Here is a 17,534-nt window from a genome sequence, read left to right as displayed (position 1 = left end):
AACAATGGCAGATGGTTACAAATATTATACATTATTCATACTATGGATTAGTTGATGTATGGGGGAAAAAATCACCAAGATTTTTTTCAGTGAAAGCATTAAGTTGCAGAATATGTATAGTAGGTTTCTATTTATGTAAAAACTTATGGGTATGTATGTGTAAATAGAAAAAGATCTAGAAGAATAGATCCCAAATTAATAGGGGTTCGGGGGGGCTCTCATCCATCCTCTCCTTCAGGGCTTTGACCTGTAGGGTATGGACCAAGGATGACTAGCCATATGGAAAAGAGAGTGTAAAAGGGTCATATCATGTATGCATTTCACTTACATGAAAACAATATACATTTGGCAGAAAAATAAGAGAATAATAACTGTAACGAGTGTGTGCAGTTCCCCGCAGCCCTGGAATGAATCGGAGGAACTCTTGTGACTCTGTTGCTCCCCAGCCAGTTGGGGGTTCCCGGGGGCCTCTCAGAGCGGGCCTCTCACGGTGCTGAGCAGGATTCCAGGGTTTACAGACATTGGAAGTTGGTTTGTGCAACGTGGCTCCTAAATGCAAAAGTCGGCAACTTTGCCAAGGATGGTCTCTTCCAACTCAGGAAGGAAAACGTATTGCGAGTCTCTAATACGGCGCCTTCCTAGACGGTGTTCAAGGATGCTCTTCAACGTATACACTCTTCTCTCTACTTACCCCTTCCTGCCTTCCCCTCGTGCCATGCCATTCATCTGCGAGCATCATCCGCAGAAGCCACAGGGGACTCTCCGGGCTCCAGCCCTCAGTGTAGGGCTGGGGACCCACCTGCTTAGACACGAGGGCAGAGCGAGCCGACGGGTTTAGACAGCGGGGCCCTCGCTGCAGGGACCCCCAGCTGCAGAGTTGACAGCCGGCCGCTTCGCACACCAGCTGCAGCGGACGGGAGCTCGGAGGGAAGTCTTCTAGAAAGCAGGCAGAGGCCCTACGTGGACGTGCGGAGCGGGGCTGAGTCCTGCACTGGGCACAGAAGAGAAGGAAGGAGTGGGGGAGGGGGAGAGGCCTGCTGCGCGTGGGCGGGGCTTCGGCAGGGACCCCAGCCTCTCATCAGACCCGGCGCCTCGGGTGGCAGGCGTTGGCTCCCGGGTTAGGGCTGGGAGAGCAATCGGCGAGTAGAGAAAGGGCTGAAAGAATGAGAGCCAAGGTTTCCTTCCTCTCTGGTGTTTTCCTAGAAGGAAGGCACTAGGAGTGGGAAAGTGGGTGGAGGAGAGAAATTTCACCTTTAGTCCTATTTGAAGGTGATTGCATTTCCAGACGCCCACCCAGAACAGTGATCTGGATAGTTCACTGGCTCCTTAAACGAGCTGCCCACCCAGGAGCTGGGGTGGGGGGGCACCGCCTCCTCCCCGCCGCCAGCACCGTGAAACCCGCTCCTCTCCGCTTGTGTCCTATCCATCTCAGTGAAAATGCCAGAATCCACCGTCCTGCTCCAGGCCCTACCCTCCCACATCCATCTATCGGTGGCTCTGCCTAGAGTACCCTCCGGATACTTCTCGAATCAATTCACCCCTCTCATCCCCCCTCCCTAGTCCAAGGCCCGGCAACTCTCTGGATGACTCAGGGTCCCTTCATAACTGGTGTCCCGTCTCCCACCCTTACCCCTTCTCATCCACTCTCCATGTTGAAACCAGGAGACACTTTTTTCCATTAAACTTTTTTTGCTTTTTTTTTTTGCGGTACGCGGGCCTCTCACTGTTGTGGCCTCTCCCGTTGTGGAGCACAGGCTCTGGACGCGCAGGCTCAGCGGCCATGGCTCACGGGCCCAGCCGCTTCGTGGCATGTGGGATCTTCCCGGACCGGGGCACGAACCTGTGTCCCCTGCACCAGCAGGCGGACTCTCAACCACTGCGCCACCAGGGAAGCCCTCCATTAAACTTTTTATTTTGAGATCATGGTCGATTCTCATGCAGCTGTAAGAAATAATGGAGAGATCCTGTGTTACCCAGTTCCCCCCCAGTGTAACATCTTGCAAAATTATACTACAACCTCACAACTGGGATGTCAGCATTGTCACAGTCAAGGTACAGAACATTTCCATCATGGCCAGGATCCCTCCTGTTGCCCTTTTATAGTTATGCCCTCCTCTCTCTCCCACTCCTCCATCTCCCACCCCATCCCTCACCAAGGGACACTTTTAAAAACACATCGTGTATAGTGACTTGCTCCTGCTTCAGACTCTGCAGGAGTTTCCCATTCCTTGTTCATGGAGCAAAGCAGCACATCCCCGTCAGAGCGCACAAGGCCCCTGCCTACCTCACCCGGCTCTTAACCTACACATGTGCCACACCATCTTCTTGTTCCCCTTCAGAACAGCCCACTCTGTCTGCTGCTCTTTCCCTGGCCTTAATTTGTCACTTAGGGCTCATCATATTCATCACTAAGCCATCGTGTGCCTACTCTAGCTTAGATTTGCCTGTATCCCCGCTTCTCCGTGGTCACACACAGTGTATTTGTAATTATTTGTCTCTGTTGTTTAGCGCTATGTACCCAGCTGTATGTTAGCAAATGCTTTCAGCTACAAGTGTTGAAATAGCCAATCAACAGCACCTTAAACTAATGGAGATTTATTTTTCTCACATAAGAAATCAGAGGTCCATGGCTGTTGGCAGTGGTATCTGCTCAGTGATGGTATCAAGGACAGGACTCTCTCTTTTTGTTTTGTCATCCTCAGTGTTGACATTCTGGCCTCATGCTTGTCACCTCAGGGTCTTAAGGTGACTGCCACAGCTCCAGGCATCACATCCTCATTCAAGGCAGGAAAAGGGGACAGAAGGCTTATAACTCACAAGACTTTGTCCTTGTCAGAAGGTTCCCAGGTTCTCTTTATATCTCATTGGCTAGAACTGAGCCTCCTCTAGCTGCAAAAGAGGCTGAAAAAGTGAATTTTTTTCTTTTTCAACCTCTACAGTGAGAGAAATGGGCAAAGGCTAAGGGGTTGGGCATAGCTATTGGGGAAGCTAGCCAGCAGCGTCTGTCACACTAGCTCAGCCCTGCACATAGTAACATGTAAATATCTGTGTCATAAGTGAATGAATACACGGATGGATGAGTAAATGAATGAAGTGAGTCTCACATTCAAACCAGATTCTCATTCATACCTGGTCATATACTTCCTTATATTTGAACTTTGGATATTTTGTATGTATATCCTGACCCTTTAACTACTTTGTAAGAGTCTCACAAACAGGATCATTTTTAGATTTTTCTAGAGGACATTGTGTGCTGGACACGTAATAATTACTTAGTATTAATTAATTTAAACACAGCCGAAAAAGGTCAAAAGAATCATAGGAGACCAGAAGCTAACTATAAGTAGGCACTACACTTCCATTTAAAATCATATAGGACTAAATGGAAATTGTAAAACATGTATTTATGTAATATCATCATCCTAAGCTACTTGTCAGGGTAATATATTAACTTATAATTTCCATGATTAAAAGAGATGCAGGGCTTCCCTGGTGGCGCAGTGGTTGAGAGTCCGCCTGCTGATGCAGGGGACACGGGTTCGTGACCCGGTCCGGGAAGATCCCACATGCCGCGGAGCGGCTGGGCCCGTGAGCCATGGCCGCTGAGCCTGCGCGTCCGGATCCTGTGCTCCGCAACGGGAGAGGCCACAACAGTGAGAGGCCCGCGTACCACAAAAAAAAAAAAAAAAAAGAGATGCAGACTCCAGGGAATATAAAACAATTTATGGGGAATTACAGTCAGAAAATGATAATAGCCATTTGTTTTTAGTTGCAGTATGTTCCAGAAACAGAGCTAGGTGTTTTAAAGACATTTAAATGTGGCAGGCATTATTTTTCCTCCAAGAATATTCAGGTTAGATGCTGGGGAGAGAAAAACTGCATGGGAGATAAGCTGTGGCCCATTCCAGAGGACAATCCCTTGAGGACTCACCCAGTCACCACCCCCAGCCCCCTACCCCTGGCTAGGATTGGGATGGGTGCTTCTCTGTACCTTTGGTGCTCCCTTGGGATTCCAGAGCTCTGAAAGACCTGCTGTTCATCAACTCTAAGCACAGAACACACCCTTTAACTGCCTAAGGTTTTAACTGTAGCCCACACTTGGGGAAAAAGACAAAAAGCATGTCACATGAAACTCACGTATCCCAGGGCCCTGCAATGTTTCCCACAGAACCTCTGGGTGACAGACAGGCTGTAAATTACAGGGAGTCTGGAACCTGGCAGAGCAGCCAAAGAACAGGTGATGATGGAGGTGCATCCACCGCAGTCCGTGCGAATCACAAACGTGGGCGCACACAGATGGGCTCTGTCTGCCCGTCCCTGAGCAGCACTATAGTGCTTTCTTCCTTGGCAGAGTTTATCTCCTGACCTTGGAAAAGGGACACGGCATTTGGCTTGTGGAGAGAATCTTTCTTACTGGGTTTGCAGGGAGAGCATTCCTTGATGACCTGCTCCCCTCTCCAGCTATTTAATGCTGGGTTGAGCAAATGCATGAAATCTTGAAATCACAGCATCCTACGACCCTGAAAATCTCGTTCTGCAAATGTGCTGTCTGAGCTAGATACCCATTTAACAATTTAGATAATTTCATACTTCAGAACACCACTTAAGTGGCAGCTGCTTGTGCGCTGCTCCCACTGAAAGGCGTTGGAATCTGTTCTCTAGATAAGTGATTGTAGAACTTCTCTGCCGTGTTTTATTATGGATAATAATAAAACTTCCCTTCATTTCCCCTCACCCCTAATTATACTGATTTGTTCACTGTTGCTCTATTTTCTGCTCACTCCCAGGCATGCATGGGCGTGTGTGGGTGCACACACCCATATACACACGCATGCACACAGTTGGAGTTCCCAGCACATCAGGAGTCCAGAGCTTTGGTTCCTTTTTTGATGGGGAACCACAAAATTACCCCTCTCTAGGCTTCTATTCTGAACCCCTTTGGTAAGTGCCTGCATGTTGCTAACATCTTTTGTGGTCTCTGGATAGATGTCTCCCCTTCTTAGATAAAGAAAAATTTGCTAGCAGACAGCCTCCAGCTTACCTCTCCCTGGCTTAAGTTCAAAAGTCTATTAGTTATTTCTAATAACCTTTTAATATTTCAGAAGAAGTATATGTACGTTGTAGGAAACCTGGAAAAATAGACAAGCAAAAAGAAAAGTTTCAACAGTATATTCCCACCACTCAGAGATTGCCGATGTTAAAACTTTAGTGCATAGGCTTCTGGGTCTTTTTGCTATGCTTATTTCAGACAATATCTCTACCTTTCCATTTTAATAAAATTTTATTTCCTCTAATACTGCAACCATATTCAGATTTCCCTGGTTGACCCCCAGAATGTCCTTTCTGTGTGTGTTTTTTTTTTTGATCCAGGGATTCTTTATTTTTTATTTTATTTTTGGCTGCATTGGGTGTTTGTTGCTGCGCGCAGGCTTTCTCTAGTGGTGAGTGGGGGCTACTCTTCATTGCAGTGCGCAGGCTTCTCATTGTGGTGGCTTCTCTTGTTGAGCACAGGCTCTAGGCGTGCGGACTGCAGTAGTTGTGACATGCAGGCTCAGTAGTTGCGGCTCACAGGCTGTAGAGCACAGGCTCAGTAGTTGCGGTGCACGGGCTTAGTTGCTCTGCGGCATGGGGGTTCTTCCCGGACCAGGGATTGAACCCCTGTGCCCTGCATTGGCAGGCAGATTCTTATCCACTGAGCCACCAGGAAAGTCCCTTCTGTGTGGTTTTTCCAAGCTGGTATCTGATCTGAGACCTCGATGAACCTAGTTATTTTATGTCCCTTCCTTTTATTATCTAGCATAGTCCCTTTTTATATGATGCTGACTTGCTGAAGAGAGCAGGCCACTTGCCCTACACAATGTCCCCCCATCTGGATTTGTCTGGTTGCTTTGTCATGTGAGCTCATTACGCTAACCTCTCATTTCCTGTAAACTGCAACTTGTATCTAAAGACTTGATAGGGTTAAGTTAACTATTTTGGTGAGAATACATCCCCAGTGATGTTGGGTACTTCATATTACGTCACATTAGCAAACACATGTGTTTGAGTCACCACTAATGATACTAGGAGTGACCATTCAATCAGGGTACGTTCTGTGTTCCTGTAGTTGCAACAAAAATGATTCCTGTCTCGCTCAGAGTTTCTCGGCTCACAGTATTAACGTTTTGAGCCACATGATTGTTGTGGTAGGGCTGTCCCATGCATTGTCGGATGTTGAGTAGCATCCCTGGCCTCTACCCACTACCTGCCAGTAGCACCCAACCCCTCCCAGTTATAGAACCAACAATGTCTCCAGACATTGCAAAATGTCCTAGCTTAAGGAAAAGAGGAAGGAAGGATTTATGGGAAGGATTCTCGTTTATCTCACAGAATTAGTGGGAACATTCTCTCAGGGGTGGAAACACCAGGGCAGCTCTGAGGACCTTGGTTATGGGAGTCTGTGGGCTTCTAGACTGCTGCCCTTAACCTGGCTCTGCCCCAGCAATGCCAGGGTCTCTCTCCCCTTTTTTGGTTCCACAGAGAGACCATCTGATTGGCTCCACTTGGCTCCGATGCTGGTGCTTTAGCCAATCAGCTGCGGCAACACAGACATGTCTTCTAGGTACTCATTCCTGAGGAACGAACTTTCTCAGAGGAGGCAGAGTGCTGAGCTGGGGAGACCTTCCCCCCCCCCCCCTCGCCGGAAGTTTCTTCTTCCCTAGCACCTGAGAGAGTGCCCACTCAGGATGTCGGCCCCCGCCCACGGTCTCAGCTCTGCCGCCTAGAGTTTGCGTCCCTGCTGAGGGACTGTTGCTCCTGGTACGCCTGCCGAGGCCCACTTCTCTCCCTCTCCCCAGGACACTCCCTCCGAGGCAGGACAAGCTGCAGTAACCAGAGGTAGCAGCCAGCGCCGTGTCAGATAGCATCCCAGCCCTGGCCACACGCCAGGGTGTGGCTTCCAGATGCTCATGGATCTGCCTTGGGCTCTGCCCTCGGCACCCTGTCAGATAGCATCCCAGCCCTGGCCCTCGCCACACCTGCACAGCAGCCCTAACTCCTGCAGCCTCGTGACCCGGTGACTTGCGGCGCCAGGGTGTGGCTTCCAGATGCACATGGATCTGCCATCGGCACCCTGTCATTGTCACCTGTGGACACTTTAGCTTTTCTCTGGGAGAGTCAGAGAGGTGGGGGGTGGAGACAGTGGCCGGGTAGAGAAGGGACCTTGCCACCTCTCACGTTACCTTCAGTAGCCATCAGGGCTGGGCATCCTTGGCCCAGGAAAAGGAGTGGTCGGGAGGGGCTGGAAGATGGTGTTCAGATGGTGCTGAACAGGGAAGAAGACTCCTGGCCGGAAGTACCAAGTGGTAGCAGGGCAAAAGGAGTGAGTGGGCCAGTCCTCCTGGGCTTTGAAGAAAAGGAAGGGGTTTGGGGACGGGGAGAGCAGACCAGGCGGAGCACAGAGGAGTTTTAGGGCAGTGAAACTACCTTGTATGATATTATAATGCTGGATACATGTCATCAGACAGTTGTCCAAACCCACACAGCGTTCAACAGCGAGAGTGAACCCTAACGTGAGGACTTCGGTTATGATGTGTCAGTGTAAGTTCATAGTTTGTAACAAATGGACCGGTCTGGTGGAGGCTATGGGTAGCCAGGGAGGCTGTGCATGGGTGGGGGGAGGGGGCATATGGGAAACCTCTCTACCTTCTGCTCAGTTTTGCTGTGAACAAAACTGCTCTAAAAAAAGAAAATTGAAAGGAAGGAAAAAAGGAAGGAAAGGAGGGAGGAAAGGAGGGTTACAGAGCCAGGGAAATTAAGAACCTTAGAGGTCCCAAACCTCAAACACTGAAAAAACTGTGATGGCCCACCTCCCCCTAAAAAACACGTTTTTAAAGCCAAGTTTTCTAAGGATCTGTTTCTGTTTATGATTACTACATGGATGCTACTGTTGGAATGTAAAATATAAAATCCTTTCATTTCCCCTCGTTTTCTTGGTGCCTCCTCTTTGCAGGTGCCCAGATACATACATACCCTGCCTTCTGGGGAACCAAGCATGGCCAGAGAGACCCGGGAGCAGGACCCCCTGTCCCGAGCGCGGGTGGGAGAAGAGCTTCTAGAGCTCCAGGGAGGAGTTGGATGCATTCCTCGTAGAAAAACCCTCTTTGTGCCCACGGTACCTAGCATGGCCGCTGCACATAAACAGGTCTTAAAATGAATGAGTGAGTGGCTGAGTTGCCTTTTGAGTGGAAGGACCTGTGAAACTTCAAGTACATTAGGCGTGAAATAAGCCTTTCAAGGGTTTTGTGGAACTAGAAGCCGTGTGTGGTAGGCTGAGTAATGGCCCGCAAAGGTGTCCACATCCCAATCCCCAGAACCTGTGAATGTCACCTTACGTGGCAAAAGGGACCTTGCAGATGTGATGAAGTTTAAGGGTTTGGAAATGGGGAGGTTATCCAGGATAACCCAGGTGGACCCAATAGAACCACGGGAGTCCTTAGAAGTGAAAGAGGAAGGCTGGAGGGTCAGAGTCAGAGAAGATATCAGGAAGGAAGTGGTGTGATGGTTAGCCACAAGCCAAGGAATGTGTGGGCAGCCCCGGAAGCTGGAAAACACGAGGAACCTGATTCTCCCCATGAACCTCCAGAAAAAGAGGCAGCTCTGCCAATACCCCGTCTTTGTTCTGTGAGACCCGTTTCAGACTTCTGACCTCCAGAACTGCAAGAGAATAAATTTGTGCTGTTTTACACCACCAAATTTGTGGTAATTTCTGACAGCAGCAGTAGGAAACCAACACTGTGTTTATCACTTTCCTCCCTGTATGGAAAATGTCTTCTGAATTCAAATATTTAATCAAGAAATAAGCTTTGGAAAAACGGCCCATCTGCCTTTTGGAGTCCACGCACATTTACCTTCCTGTTCCGTGTACTTCTCTCCAAGGTCTCAGGGAAGCCCAATGTATTCACCTGTAAAATGAGATCTTGATCTTTCTGCCTCTCAGAATTATTGCAAATCTCAAAAAAAAAAATCTTTTTTATTTTAAAAATATGTATTCCAGGATGTTAAATTGTTTAAACAGGATAATACGTCTGTGAATAACCTATCTTTTACTGAATATGAGGCTAAGCAAGAGATGGGGTGGATGCTGTCTTAACGAGAGAAGGTAAAGTCAGCGTGGGAGCAGAGAAGAGTAATGGCTACTAGAACATTCTGGACTTGCTTTGCTGAAAGCAGACACGGATGCTTTGGATTCACTTCCTTCAAAAGAAGAACTGGGGCCAAACCTGCTTCAGCCCCGTAAACGCCTGCCCATTTCCACCTCGTCCCTTGGGAACAAGAGGCTGGGTCGTCTAGAGTTTGTAAAAAGCCAATGAAAGGAAGGCGGGCGTCTTCAGATAGGAACTGAGTCTTCAGGGAAAAAGACTTCAAAAGATTGAGATACCAGAAGAGATGAGCACAAGGCCAGAAAACCTAAAAGGAAACAGGATAAACCCTAAACAACGTGAAATGTAGACAGTAAAATTATATGATCCTGACTGAGGAAGGAAAGGAGGATGAGGCTTCTGGAGAGAGTGGCCGTGGAGACTGAGTCTGTTCTGTAGGGAGTTCTCGGATGAGACGGGAGGCGGGCGTTAGGAAGCAGAGAAGGACGGATGTAAAGGAGCCTACCATGAAAAGAACAGCCAGCGTGAGCTTAGCTGTGCAGAAAATGGTTACAGGGTGACCCTTCTGGTGCTCGGGCCGGTGGAGGACGATGCTGGGAGGCGAGTCAGAGTGGGGAGCCAATGGCCACGCCAAGCGCACGCGCTCAGCTGTTCTCCAGCCCTCCCTCCCTAGCGCAGACGGCGGCCCCGTCCTGCAGACCAGATGGTGCGGCGGTAAAGGAAGAAGTGGAGCCAGGAGAGTCAAGAGACAGTAAAAGAACACCTGGCAGCGTGAGGTAGTTCAAGGCTAGGCCTGTGAGATGACGTCCCAGGTGCAGGATGACCTTCGGGAGAGCCCTTTTAATCCTTCACTTTACTGACCCCTAACTAGCAGGGTCCTTGAGCCGCCCTGAGCAGGGCCAAAGGGCTGATAAGGCCAGTGTTCCCCTCTTCTTCCAAGAGCGGCTAATGATAGCTGTGAACAACATTATGTAGGGAGGGGCTCAGTCCATGGCGGACTTCAGAGTGGATTATTACACACTTGCTTTGTGAACTCAGAGGAAAGAAGGAGAAGGTCAGAGTCAGCGTAGGGGGGACTTGTAACCCAGGCCCTGTTAATCTCATTACTTCGGGGTTATGGTAGACAAACTGGTAGATCAGGGTGTTTGCACGGACACAGGCTCATACAGTAGCGGGGCTGGAAGCAACTTGAATGCGATTGATTCCACTCGCTTGACAGGTAAGTACACTGGAGCCCTAAACAGTTAAGGGGACTAGCTGGCAGTATGGTGACTTGGAGCCCCTCCCAGACCTCCAGCCTTTCCCCTGGAGTCCCACCCAAACACACAGTATTTCAACAAGACTCTAACAAATGCCACAGTTATGGGCTGGATTACAGATTGTATAACCAGGTGGCAGCCAGAATCCAGAGACTTAATTTATTAGCTGACTGTCAGCCTGAACAAAGCCCTGTATGTAGCCCTGTCCTCTCAGTACTTTTAGAAATGATTCACACATAGAAACAGGACACCCAGTTCAAAATGACACAAAAACGAGAGGGAGACCGAGAACATGGGTGAAAGAATTTGAATTTTCTCAGTACCTTGGAACGAACTCAGAACCTACAGTATGTAATTTAAAGAGGGATAAATAATGGAGGACTTAAAATTTTTCACAAAAGCTGAATGAGGCAGACCTAGCTCCATAGCAGCTTTGTGGAAAAGGTGTAGGGATTTCACTGTAAGCGGAACAAGCAGAATGTGAATAGAGCAATGGGACTGTGGGGATGCCAGCTTTCGCTAATATGACCTTATGCCAGGTGGTGGGCAGAGTAATGCCCCCCAAAGACGTCCATGTCCTAACTCCTGAAAGCTATAACTGTGTCACCTCACACAGCAAAAGGGACTTTGCAGATGTGACTGGATGAAGGATCTTGAGATGGGGGGATTATCCTGGATAATCCAGGTGGACCCAACATACTCAAAGGATCCTTCCAAGTGAAAGAAGGAGGGGAAAGGGTCAGAGTAAGAGGAGGAGATGTGACAACGGTAGCAGAGCGGGGAGTGATGCAGGACCAGACGCCAAGTGGTGCAAGCAGCCTCTGGAAGCTGGAAAAGGCAAGGAAATGGATTCTCCCCTAGAGCTTCCAGAATAAACAGCCTTAGTGATTCATCTTGGACTTCTGATTCCCAGAACTACAGGAGAATAAGTTCATATTGTTTTAAGCTACTAAACCTGTGCTAATTATTACAGCAGCAACAGAGAACTAATACAGACTGCATTCATAGCAGTTACAGTGTCCAGCCAAGCAAAGGTGGTGCAGTGCACTCACGAGATCACATCTGAAATGTTAGGTTCCATTCTGGATTGGGTTTTAGGCAGCATGTTGACAAATTCAAGTACAGTTGACCCATGAACAATGCAAGGATTGGGGGGGCAACCCTCCTCGCAGTTGAAAATCTGCATATGATTTAATCGGCCCTCTGTGTCTGCAGTTACACATCTGCGGATTCAACCAACTGCAGATCATGTCGCACTGTGGTACCTATTTAGTGAAAGAAGTCCACATGTAAGTGGACCCGTGTAGTTCAAACCCGTGTTGTTCAAGGGTCAGCTGTACATACTAGATGTTGAAGAACTTCGAAGTCATAACAAATAAAAGGGAGCTGAAACGATCGGGTATTTTCAGCCTGAATAATATTTAGACATAACAGTTGTCTTCAAATGTTTGAAGGGTTAACACGTCACAGATTAAGATCACTGAAACCCCAGAGTGCAGAATTAAGAACAAATAAGTTGAAGTTACAGGAAATTCAGGTCATTCTAACAAAGACATTTACAACAATCACAGCTTCAAACAAAGTAAATACTGTGCCTTGTTAAATAGTAAGCTTCCCACCTCTGGAAGCATTCAGTCAGAGGCTGAATGATCACTACTCAGTGACATTAGAAAGGATTCCTCCATGACTCCAAGGGTCAAGGTTGGTCAAGAAGACTGCTGTGAGCAGTTTTAAGATCTGAAGACTTGATGGCATGTTTTTCACTGGAGTCCAGATTCTTTTTCATGCTAAAATTTGTAATTAAATCTCACAGGAGAATAAAAAGCAGTAGTATTGTGTAACTCTCAATACTGTTTAAATCTCCTTGAGAGCTGTCATCTTGATGAGTAAGATATTAAGGTCAGTATGTCACAGTTGGTGGACTTCAAAGATGACCAGGGCACGGTAGTGGGGTCCCCAGGTTGACCAGGAGGAACCTGCAGTTCCCTCACTCCTACCCTCAGGCTGGGCTGGTCTGGGGGCTCGGTTCTGCCCTCAGAGCGACCACACTGCAGCTTGGTTCTCAACACCTCAAACCGAGCAGTATCTCCTGTGAGACAGGAGGCGAAGCAGGTGAAATGAGATGATGGGAGCAGTGGGCTGCTCTCCTGCAGGGAGCCAGGCTCCTGTAGTGATGGGGGTGCTAGGAGACGACAGAGTAAAGCAGCAGCCCCTTCTGCTGACCAGCGTCCAGGTCATGTCTTACACCTGGCCCGAGTTTCTCAGCATGGAAGGTAGACGATCCAGTGAGGGACCCACTCATACTTTCTTGCCCCTCCAACTCTGTTTTCTGTGGAAGCCTTGAATAATGCTCCAGCTGTTGATCTGCAAGAGAAAGCAAAGTGCCAAATAAAGCAGCTCTCCTGAAGTCGTGCCCTCCTATGCTCCGTCCCGAGGCCTCTGGCGGCCCTCGAGCCCTGGGCTCAGGCATTGGCTCTCCTGCAGGCACGGGGCACCGCCTGCCAGCTCCAGCCCGTGGAAGGAAGGCGAAATGCGTGTCGGTTGATTAAAATGTTCTCAACCAGCGTGTCTGGACAAGTGTCCACGTACCTCACAGCCAGAGATGATTGTGGCCATAGCTACATTTAGACATAATATTGACCTGCTTGATAACATTCTTCCTAAGCTGCTGCCTCCCCGTCATCCTCTTTTGTCCTCCCATTCAGTGGCTTGTGTGTGTTTTAATAGATTTCTTTTAAGACAAGAGAAAAAGAAACCACGCCCGAAGACTGGGTGACTGCGTTTTCAGAAGTGGACTAGTTTCTTTTCCTGCACATCTGTCTTTCAGGAGCCCAGGCCTGAGGCTCTCTCACTTTGTTTGCCTCTCTCACTTTGGGCTGGTGGAGGGCAGTGCGTCCTCCATCAGCCTCCCCCAAACCATCACCCATCCCGCAAGTTTAGGTAAAAACAGCATGCGTGCCCTCCAGGTGCCCATCCACCCGCTTTCCAGCCCCACCTCCACCATGGCCCTGCCCCTCCCCCTCCTGTGAGACGTTCTGGAGCTGCCACTGAAGGTGACAAGGAGCACAGGCTCCTGGTGAATGGTGCACAGCTATGCTTCCCCCGCCTCGACCCATGTAGGCGTTCCATCCAGCGGCCATAAAGCGGATTCTCACGGACACAAACTGTAAACACCCAAAGGCATTTTTCTACAAAAAGAGAAAAGTCTTGGTGAATCCTTTCACATCCTAGTTTTCTCATCTGCAAAATGGGAATAAAACATGGTTCCTAAGTCACTGGGCAATTATGGGGATTTCATGAAAGCACTTAGAAGGGTCCCACCTGCTCCTTAATACCCTTAGCTCCTATTATAATCACTGAATGAATGAATGCAAATTGAGTCTGTACAAAAGTGTTATATAAGTGAAAAATTTACACCCAGATTTGATTATTGAAGTAACGGGTGAAAAATTCACCTCTCATATGTGGACATTTTTGGCACCTTAAGTTTGCATTTTACACTGTGAAATACCTTTTTTTTTTTTTTTCAGGACTACACTTTGTTATATGAAGAGGCAAAATATTTTCAGCTTCAGCCCATGTTGTTGGAGATGGAAAGATGGAAACAGGACAGAGAAACCGGTCGCTTTTCTAGGCCCTGTGAGTGCCTCGTGGTACGTGTTGCCCCAGACCTCGGAGAAAGGATCACGCTCAGCGGTGACAAATCCTTGATAGAAGAAGTGTTTCCAGAGATCGGCGACGTGATGTGTAACTCCGTCAATGCAGGCTGGAATCACGACTCAACACACGTCATCAGATTTCCACTGAATGGCTACTGTCACCTCAACTCAGTCCAGGTATAGTGTCGTCACACACTGTGTGGCATCGAATGTTGCTCTTAATGCTGTTATCTTGCCTTCATGTGGTACCTTTCCTCCAGAGAGCTGGAGAACCCTCACATGGTTGGGGGACGTAAACTTTTCACCCCTCTACAGCAGTCATTCAGTCATTCCACATTTATTGAACATCTACTGTGTGCCAGGTGCTGGTATGAACACCGGAGATACAGAAGGGAAGAAAACAGACAAGAGCCCTCTTTTCATGGAAAAGAGGGAATTATATTATGGGAATGGGGGTGGGAGGGTGCAAACAATAACCAACCTAAATGATGGGCAGGTAGTGAGAAGAGGATGCCTAGGGCAGGGTATCCTGGCAGGGGGAGCAGCGAGTTCTGAAGCCCCCAGGGTAGGAGCACGTGCTTGACATACTGAGGAGTATCAGGAAAGCCAGCGTGGCTTTAAGCGAGTAAAGGTGGGGTGGGTAGTGCAGGGTCCCCCCAGGGACAGATGGTGGAGTGCCCCACAGAGGGTGGGAAGAGCTCTGGGATTCTTTGTTTTGGTTTCTTTGGGGTTTGGTTTCCTTGCTTGTATGAGTCAAATGGAAAGCCATTTGAGCAAGAGACTGACACGTTGTAACTCGTATTTGAAAGTGAATATTCCAGCAACAGGTGGAAACCAGGGGGAGCAAGGGGACCAGTTAGAAAGCTGGTCTAAGCAATAATTGAGAAGTTTCCGACTCTGAATATCTTTTTTTTTTTTTTTTTGGCTGCACTACGCGGCATGCGGGATTTTAGTTCCCCGACCAGGGATTGAACCCGTGCCCCCTGCAGTGGCAGCATGGAGTCTTAGCCACTGGACTGGCAGGGAAGTTCCAAAGTAATTTTGTTTGTTTGTTTTTTGTTTTGGAGGCACCACACAGCTTGGGGGACCTTAGTTCCCTGTCCAGGGATTGAACCCCGGGCCCTTGGCAGTGAGAGCGCAGAGTCCTAACCACTGGACTGCCCTGAATAGCTTGAATGTAGAGCTGACAAGGTTTTCTGACAATGGCTCTGGGTTGTGGGACAGAAGCAAAGATGACTAAGATTTTTGATGGAGGAACTGGGTGAATGGAATTAGTATTTTCTGAGATAGAGAAGTTTATGGGAGAAGAAGACTTAAGGGCAGAATTCAGAAGTTTGGTTGACAAGGTGTGAGGGGCCACGTGCCTTAGATGATGGTGATTGTGGTCACCGTCGTAACTGACGCGTGCCAGCCCTGGGCCAAGCGTTGTCCGTGCTTGTCTTCTTACACCAACCCTAACAGGTAAGCACTGTAAATTCCCTGTCTTGCTGATGAGAAAAAGGAAGCACACCTGGGTCTTGACTCCAGGTCTGTGTGATTCAAAACGATTTGAAGTCAATGGAGTCAGGGTTTGGGGGCTTTTCTCTGTCTTTTTAGTTGGAACGGGTCCATGGCTTTATTCAGTATTGAGCCAACAAAACCTCTCCCCAAACTCCAAGACTAGAAGCACCCACTCTACCATTCTGTCTCTTGAGGATGGTTTCACAGCTATTTATCATTTTAAAGTTTTGTGATCAGGTGTCTGAGAGCAGAGTAGCAGGAAACTGGCAGACACTGAGCCCTGGGCATGCCAGAGGAAGGCACACACCCCAGCAGGCAGCGGGTGGCACCTGGGCTGTGCAGGCCCGGAGTCGCACCCTGGACCGCCCTGTGCAGTTCCTGAGCGGGGCCTCAGTGATTTAGAAAAGCCTCTAGAGCCCTGAAAGCCTTTGCCCTCCTCCCCCAGCTCTCTCTAGACAGCATTTCATTGCTTCTCTAGGGCCCCATCCCTAGGGCCACTGAATAACTATCAGAAATTCACAAGCCTGACACGTTTCCCAGTCATTCGAGTCTGATCAGATGTGGATTTCCATCTGGATTAACTTCGTCATGTGACATGGCCATGCGAGCTCCTGCCCCATCTAGAGGGCAGGCACCATCCTCTAGGCGTTCAGAGGCTTTGGGATAAGGCACAGGAGCCCTGAGAGCTACCCAAGTGATTTTAATATTCCCAAATGATCACTAACTTTAAGGAACTTTGCTATTCATGAGTTGTGGCTTAAAAAGGAACGGTCAAGAAGCATAAGCTATCTGCATTACACTGGAATAAGCTTTACCATCTTCAAGGTAACATTGGATCATATTGAATAATTATCATATGCATATTAGACCCTCTGGGGAGGAAGCTTAGGGACTTCCTTATATTAGCAATTTAGCGACCTAACAACACTGAAAGACAAACGGTATGAGTTAAGTTCTTTATTCTTCAGCTTCCTCTACCTTTGTAATTTCTCTCCTGATCAAGGTAAAAAAAATCCTTTCCAAGGCAGTGGTTTGGCCAAGCAGGCTGGGGTGCTTCTTGCTGACAAGCTACATTCCTGGGGAAATCTCCTGAGAGCGAGCTGTTCACCTTTTTGTTTTTGTTTTTGTTTCTTGAGGTACGCGGGCCTCTCACTGTTGCGGCCTCTCACTGTCGTGGCCTCTCCAGTTGTGGAGCACAGGCTCCGGACGCGCAGGCTCAGCGGCCATGGCTCACGGGCCCAGCCGCTCCGCGGCATGTGGGATCTTCCCGGACCGGGGCACGAACCCGCGTCCCCTGCATCGGCAGGCGGACTCTCAACCGCTGCGCCACCAGGGAAGCCCTGTTCACCTTTTTACTCACCTGCCACCAAAGCACATCTTAATGTGCTTGATTCTGAACTTAGAGATTGTTTTCTTCATAGCGTCCTTCTGCTGCCTGGTGTGCATATGCATTGTGAATTTATGTATAGAAGTAGACACTGCAGGGAAGAGTGTTCATTTTGTTCCCATAAGGACTTTTTTAAAAAAAATTTGCCACCATTTGAGGTTTTAATTTTTAGAATGCATACTCTTGCTTTCCCATCTCATCTAGTTAGCTTTTTTGCAAAATAGATTATATTACATGCAAGAGTAGCCAACCAAAAAATAATAATTCAAAAAAAGACATAGTAAGGATTCACTGTAATTACATTTTGAGAGTTATTTGGTAACATTTCACTTTGTTCCAAAAATTTTAAAAATTTGAGCCAGGCATTTTTTCTAAAGTTATGATTGAGTCATCTTGCCTTTAGAGTGGTGTAGATATAATTTAATTACATCCAGAATCCTGGCAGGGAACATTTGCAAGTCTAATATTTGTTGGATTCCTAAATAAACAGAATGCTCTAGATCAGTTTCCTGTATTTCTGCGTATCTAAGAGTTGCAGGAAATGTTTCCTGCATTCAAGAGTGTCAGACAAGTAGTGACAAACCCAGGG

The 17,534-nt window shown here is 48.2% G+C and overlaps 1 protein-coding gene across 3 annotated transcripts in view; it reads left to right on the top strand.

The window, feature by feature from the left end:
• Nucleotides 1-17,534, top strand: part of KCTD1 (potassium channel tetramerization domain containing 1) — a 182,081-nt gene that overhangs the window by 162,755 nt on the left and 1,792 nt on the right. For all 3 annotated transcript variants that reach the window (XM_060028828.1, XM_060028829.1, XM_060028826.1), the window contains exon 4: nucleotides 13,930-14,235. In XM_060028828.1, the coding sequence (XP_059884811.1) occupies nucleotides 13,930-14,235 (306 nt within the window). The remainder of the gene's footprint in view (nucleotides 1-13,929; nucleotides 14,236-17,534) is intronic.

Source organism: Delphinus delphis, chromosome 13 (assembly GCF_949987515.2).
Source record: "Delphinus delphis chromosome 13, mDelDel1.2, whole genome shotgun sequence".
Taxonomy (NCBI): Eukaryota; Metazoa; Chordata; class Mammalia; order Artiodactyla; family Delphinidae; genus Delphinus; species Delphinus delphis.
This window is presented reverse-complemented; position numbering and strand designations above follow the sequence as displayed.